We start from the raw sequence: 6,587 nt of genomic DNA, 5'->3' as shown, positions 1-6,587 counted from the left end.
ACCCTTTCTTAATAAAAACCCTTGAGAAAGTCGGAATAGAAGGAACTTACCTAAACATTATAAGAGCAGTCTATGAAAAACCCACAGCTAATATCATCCTCAATGGGGAAAAACTGAGAGCATTCCCCCTGAGATCGGGAACACGACAGGGGTGCCCACTCTCACCACTGTTGTTCAACATAGTGCTCTTTTATTTTAAACTCCATTAAGTCCCTGTTTTACCTCAAGTATACCGCCTGAGGGCCCCTCTTTCTAGCTGCCTTGTCCTTCGCCCCCTTAGTACAGTCTTTATTTTGCTCATGCTGGCATTCTTGGGAATCGTGCTCTATCCCCAACTGTCCCCAACATGGACATGTGTTGACTCCTTTGTGAAGACCTTTCTCATCCAGGATCTCATTTGAACCTCAAAGAGGTCTTGTGAGTTAGTCAAGGATTATCTGTTCCATTTAACAGATATGGAAACTGAGGCTTAGCGAGGTTATATGATGCCCTTTAAGTCACACCATTAATAGAGCTAGCACTAGCCCCCATTTCTCATTCTGATTCCAGTGCCTTCCCTTTCCCACCTCCCTAACTCATGCCACTGAATTTCACCAGCTATTGGCACTGTTCTCACGTAAGAGCCTTTCATTTAGGTTGGGGCCCGTGTGGTACTCACAGTAGTCATAACTTCTTGTTTGGCTTTATATCCTTCTGGAAAATGAGGCAGCTCATCTTCATACTCTAAAGAGAGTGGGAAAAAAACTTCAATTCCACACTTCACTGCAGTTTGCAATGCACTTTCCTTTCCTCTGAATAAGACGTCCTTGATGGTTTATAGAAATGAAAACAATTGGCTATTTTTATAGGTTAATAATGATCATGAACCACCTTATTTAAAATGGATAAGAGATGACTATTCTCTTGCATGACAGAGTCAAGGCTTTATGAAAGAGGTTGTGACTCTTGCTGAGAGGGTACAACTTCAGGTTTTGCCCCCAAGTTATGATCGCTACCAGGAATAAAGGAAGAGAATGGGAGGGAGGCTAAGGGAAGACAAAAATCGCTACAGAGGGGAGGGGAGGAAAGGAAGAAGTCAACATGATCAGAGGGCAGGATAAAAGTGACAGAGAGACGGGCTGTCCTTTGCAGTCAGGAGGATGAACGTGAAGGTAGGATGGCCCGATTGGGGCAAGCACCTAGAAGAGAAATCCCATAAAGACCTTGCTACTCAAAGTACACCCAAGAACGAGCAGTATTGGGCATCCCTGGGGAATTAGAATTGCAACACCTCAAGCCTACCCCAGACCTGCTGAATTTGAACCTGAACTTTAACGAGATCCAGGAGACGCGTACCCACAGGTAGTAGTTCTGCTGAAACTCCAGTAGCTTCCTCTCCTGGCTGTACGCTAGAATCACTGGGGAGTTTTTGAAAATATTAAAGTCTGGACCTAACTCCAGAAATTCTGATTAAATAGGTCTAGGGCAGAGGCCTGGGAAATCAATATTTGTGAAGTTCTCCAGCTGATTCTAATGTGCAGTGAGATGGAGAAAGACTGCCAGGTTTTAAGAGCATCATAGTCAACCTGTTGGAGGGCCTGGTGCAAAGGACATTCCACACAAGTTCTACAGGGTAACATTAATCATGGCTCAGAGAGGGACAGAAATGCTCATGGGCTATATTAGTTACATAAGTACATAAGAGGTAAAAATATTTCTGGAAAAGTCAATGTTTTAAAGGCAAATGCACAGTTGCTTTGAAGCAATGAGGAAAAAACAGTTTCTGGGCAAGATGGTATTGATGGAATATAACTGAATTGGACACATGCTTTATTCTACTACCTGGTTCCTTGTCAGTAAAACATCTCTTGAAATTTTTTTTAAATTCCTAGGTATCAGAATGCGACAAGTATGTTAGGCTGCAGGAGCAATTTTGGTTCCCAATACTAGCTACGTTAGTTTTCTACAGTCGTGTAATAAGTCACCACAAACTTAGCAACTTAAAACAACACAAGTTTATTATTTCACATTTCCTGTGGGTCAGCAGTACAGGTATGGGTCAGGATCTCATCAGGCTGAAATCAAGGCGTTGGCCATGGCTGTGATGTCATCTGAGGGTTGGGTCCTCTTCTAGGATCACTGGTTGTTGGCAGGACTCAGTTTCTTGTGGTTGTAGGTCTAAAGTCCCCATTTTCTTTTTGTTGGTGGGACTTGAAGCTCCTAGGGTCCTTTCTCAAGCCCTAATCATGGAGAGTTCACACATGGTTAGGGTTAGCTACTCCGAGATGAGCAGGAGTCTCTTCTGCTTTAATGTCTTTGACGGGTTTAAGGGCTCAACTGATTAGGTCCGGCCCAACTACAAAGATCTTCCTAATTTAAAGTCAACTGATGCAAACTTTAATTGCATCTGGAAAATCCCTTGACAGCAATGCCTAGATTTGTGTTGGATTGAATAACTAGGGAGTGGGGATCCTTAAATCTATCTTAGAATTCTGCCTACCATAACAGCTTGAGCTCTACCACTTTGTTTTTCCTCTCAAGCAAGCAAGTAAATTCAAATTCACTCTTCTTATCCAAACAATTTGAGAAACACGTACATGGTGTGAAAACTATTTATTTAGATATAAGAGTGTAAGTCACATCTAATCCCTTTACAACCATAACCACTGTACTTCAATGAATACAGTAACATCTGTATATAATATACAAATACATTTATTTATGTTAGATCTCCTAGACCAGGTCAGACCATCCAAGTATAGAACCTCATAGCACAACTCTTTTTCTTCATCATTTATATCCGCTTTATCCGTATTTGAAATTTGTAGAAATGAATGACTATCTCTTCTAATAGACTATGTGTTTTGTGAGGGAAGTTGTCTGGGTCTGCTTATGCTCACCATCATATTCCCAAAGAATACTTGCTGAATGAATGAATCAACTAAATCAACGGTACAGCAAGTTTCTTTTGACCCTTCATCTATTCATTTGTCCACATTTATTGAGAGCCCTGCTATGTGCCAGGAACCGTTCTGGGTGTTGAATCTTGGGACATCTTTCAAGGCTGTTATATACATGACATGTCACAATTATTTAACCAGTGTATCTTAGTGGGTGTTCGGGATTTTTCCAATGTTTCATTACTGCAAACAATGCTGCCATGAGCATCATTATATATACATCATCAATTGGAAGGGAGGTTTTTTTGGTAGGATTAATTCTTAGAAGAGGAATTGTTCTGTTAAAGGAAAAAATAATTTAAAATTTGGGCCCAATTGCCAAATGTTCTTCCAAAAAGTTTGCAATAATTTATGCTCCTAAGAGTAAGTTCTCTGGGGTATTACCAATCCTATATTTAAAATGATATTTTGCTTTTATCTGCACTTGTTTATTTTTATTTTTTCTATTTAGATTTTTTCCAGGGAGACCTCTTAGGAATTCACTTAAATTTGATGGAAGAAATGCAAATTTTTTCATCATATGACCACAAAAGATAAACATGATTGAAATGATTATGTAGAAGTATGGGAAAATACATTATCTTCAGGACAATCCAATGTGTTTGCGATTTCAACCCTCTGTAACATTTAAGAGAATCTAGCATATATGAGAACTTGTCACTTTTGCCTTGTGATTTCAATTTAAAATATATAATTGATTACAGACTGATGCTTTTTTCCATTGAAAGCCATAAGAGTTTGTATAAATTTGGTTAAGTTTATAAAGTAAAGAGTATTGAACTCATTAAAACAACTTGATTCACCATGGTTTGATTCATTCAAGTTATTTTTTTAAATTTTAATAAAAATTTTTTTTGTGTTTATCTATTTATTTTGAGAGAAAGAGAGAGAGAGACAGAGCAGGCAGGGGAGGGGCAGAGAGAGAAGGGGAGAGTATCCCAAGCAGGCTCCGAGCTGTCAGTGCAGTCTGCAATGTGAGGATTGAGCTCACAAACTGTGAGATTACGATCTGAGCTGAAATTAAGAGTCAGACACTCAACTGACTGAGCCATCCAGGCACCCCCCCCAAAAAATTTAATTTTTTATTTTTGAGAGAGACAGAGAGACAGAACAAAAGTGGGGGAGAGGCAGAGAGAGACAAAGACAGAGAATCTGAAGCAGGCTCTAGTCTCTGAGGTGTCAGCAAAGAGCCAAATGTGGAGCTTCAGCTCACAAAACCGTGAGAACATTACCTGAGCAGAAAATGCTTAACTGATGGAGCCACTCAGGTGCCCCAGGAATAATTTCTTGTGCCTAACCAGGATAGGACAGTAGCACTGTGCTTTGTACCTCACCTGGAGAGAGCTTATTTAAAATGCAGAGCTTGGTGACTTAGTCCCAAGGAGTCCCACCTCATCAGGTACAGGACAGAGCACAAGAATCTGCATTAAAAATTTTTTTTAAATGTTTTTATTTATTTTTGAGAGACAGAGATAGCGTGAGCAGGGGAGGGTCAGAGAGAGAAGGAGACACAGAATCTGAAGACAGGCTCCAGGCTCTGAGCAAGCTGTCAGCACAGAGCCCAACGTGGGGCTCGAACCACAAAACGTGAGATCATGACCTGAGCCGAAGTCAGACGCTCAAACGACTGAGCCACCCAGGCGCCCCAAGAATACGCATTTTTAACAAGTAATCCAGAGTTGATGCAGGAGCTCCCAGTCTACACTTTGAAGCATGCTGTATGTTGCTTAAGGGTTTGGACTTGAGTGACACACACATCTGAGTTCAAGCCTGGTTCTGCTACTTACTTCAGGTAAGTTTCCTAAACTCTGCCTCAATTTCCTCATCTGTACAACAGGCAAAACCCTGAGTTCCTATGAGGTTTAAATGAGAGGAAATGCATCTAGCACAGTACCTGGCACATAAAAAGCAACTCAATAAATGTTGTCATAATTAGGATGATTTGAGCAAATGGTAGGTAGCAAAAAAAAAAAAAAAAAAAGAAAAGAAAAAGAAAGAAAGAAAGAAAGAAAAAAGGAGAAAATAGATGATCAAAGGGCTTAGGTAGTAAAGAGTTTATTTACCAAAAAGGCTATGAAAATCATTGTAGGTCATGGCATAATGTGATTAGATTTGAATTTTAAAGAGGTTCCTGTGGAAGATGGTCTGGACAGAGGCCTTCTGCAGTTAAAAAGCTACGGCAGCAATCCAAAGAGGAGGTGGTAAGGGCCTGATCTAAAGCAGCAGCCATGAAAAGTAGGAGTGAGGAGTTGGGGGTTACAAATGTCAAGCAGGTAGAATCTGCAGGGACTGGAGAATGCATGTGGAGACCATGGAAAGCAAATGGGAAGCATGTTAAAATGAATCTCTGTTTTCTGGACTGGGTAGCTGAGTGAATGATGGTGACACTCATTGAGATGGGAAGTTGTTGGCGTTTAGAATAGTGCCTGGAGTCATTACTGGCTGAGCATTTAAACTAGTTCCCAACATGGGAAGATATGTTGACTGAACATATGAGAATAATTTCACTGGAACCATGAAGTAAGCAAGAGTCGGTCTGCACTAAGTTAAGAGAATAGTAATAACAGTGGTATGAACAAGGGCAGTGTGTTCTTTCCAGAAGCTTGGCTGAGAGAAGAAAAGGGGGAGACAAGAGCCAGAAGATAATAGGGGCCAAGGGAGAAGTTTTCCCTAAGATGACAGACCAAAGGATGTTTGCAGGCAAAAGCCAGTAAAGAAGTTAGATGTCAGAGAGGGGTGACAGAGCAGGATCCTGGGGATGCAAGAGGATGGTACCGAAGCACAGATGTAGGCTGAGCTGTGAGTAGCAGGGTAAATACTTCTTCCGTGCATGCAGATGCAAATATGTTTATTGGTAATACGGAAGTTGGAGGATCCCCTCCCCACCTCTGATTGCCTGACTATTCTCAGTGAATGCCTCCTACCTTTACTAAGTGGTATCACACAATGTTTGAGGAGGGCAGTAGAAACGTGGGATGGAGGAACCGATTTTACAATAGCTTTAAGGGTTGAGGCCAGGGGCGCCTGGGTGGCTCAGTCAGTTAGGCATCTGGCTTCTGGCTCCGGCTCAGGTCATGAGTTCACGGTTCGTGGGTTTGAGCCCCTCGTCGGGCTCGACCTCTGACCCCCCCCCCTGCTTGCGACGTCTCTCAAAAATAAATAAAAGACATTAAAAAAAAAGGGTTGAGGCTAGAGAGGATCTGGAGTGATGAACCAATGGCAATAATGAGGATGCTGATAAGAGTAATAACAGTAATATCAAAATAGAAGACTGGAAGCTCCCAATACCTTGATTCAGCCTTCCTTAAAACTATAATTAAAAATCATGTCGCAAGTATGATTTAACTAGAAGCCTTGGCAGGAAAGAACTTCATTGGTAATGATACAAGTGTCTTTGAGAATATAAAAGTCAGAGGTAGTCATCACTTTTAAAATGAAAGAGATAATTAAAGAACGTTTACAAGTATACTGTCAAGTTACACACATGCATGCGTGCACACACCCACACACATGGCAGCATAGGACAGTCTTAAGTCAGATATTTACCTATTCTGTATTTCATCTTCCTGAAATTGAGTTTCTGACAGGTCTGATTACCGTGATCATTAGCTTAAAAGTTTTTTATTTTTATTTATTATTGCAGGACAG

At 40.9% G+C, this 6,587-nt stretch overlaps 1 protein-coding gene across 2 annotated transcripts in view; it reads right to left on the bottom strand.

Moving 5' to 3' along the window:
- IQCK (IQ motif containing K) overlaps nucleotides 1–6,587 on the bottom strand; it is a 113,112-nt gene that overhangs the window by 104,123 nt on the left and 2,402 nt on the right. Inside the window, exon 2 of one of the 2 annotated variants that reach the window (XM_029947604.1) lies at nucleotides 659–723. In XM_029947604.1, the coding sequence (XP_029803464.1) occupies nucleotides 659–723 (65 nt within the window). Of the gene's footprint in view, nucleotides 1–658; nucleotides 724–1,971; nucleotides 2,220–6,587 lie in introns of those variants that run through there. The other variant, XR_003911796.1, reaches the window with a different exon arrangement.

This window comes from Suricata suricatta, chromosome 8 (genome assembly GCF_006229205.1).
Source record: "Suricata suricatta isolate VVHF042 chromosome 8, meerkat_22Aug2017_6uvM2_HiC, whole genome shotgun sequence".
In the NCBI taxonomy this organism is placed as follows: domain Eukaryota; kingdom Metazoa; phylum Chordata; class Mammalia; order Carnivora; family Herpestidae; genus Suricata; species Suricata suricatta.
This window is presented reverse-complemented; position numbering and strand designations above follow the sequence as displayed.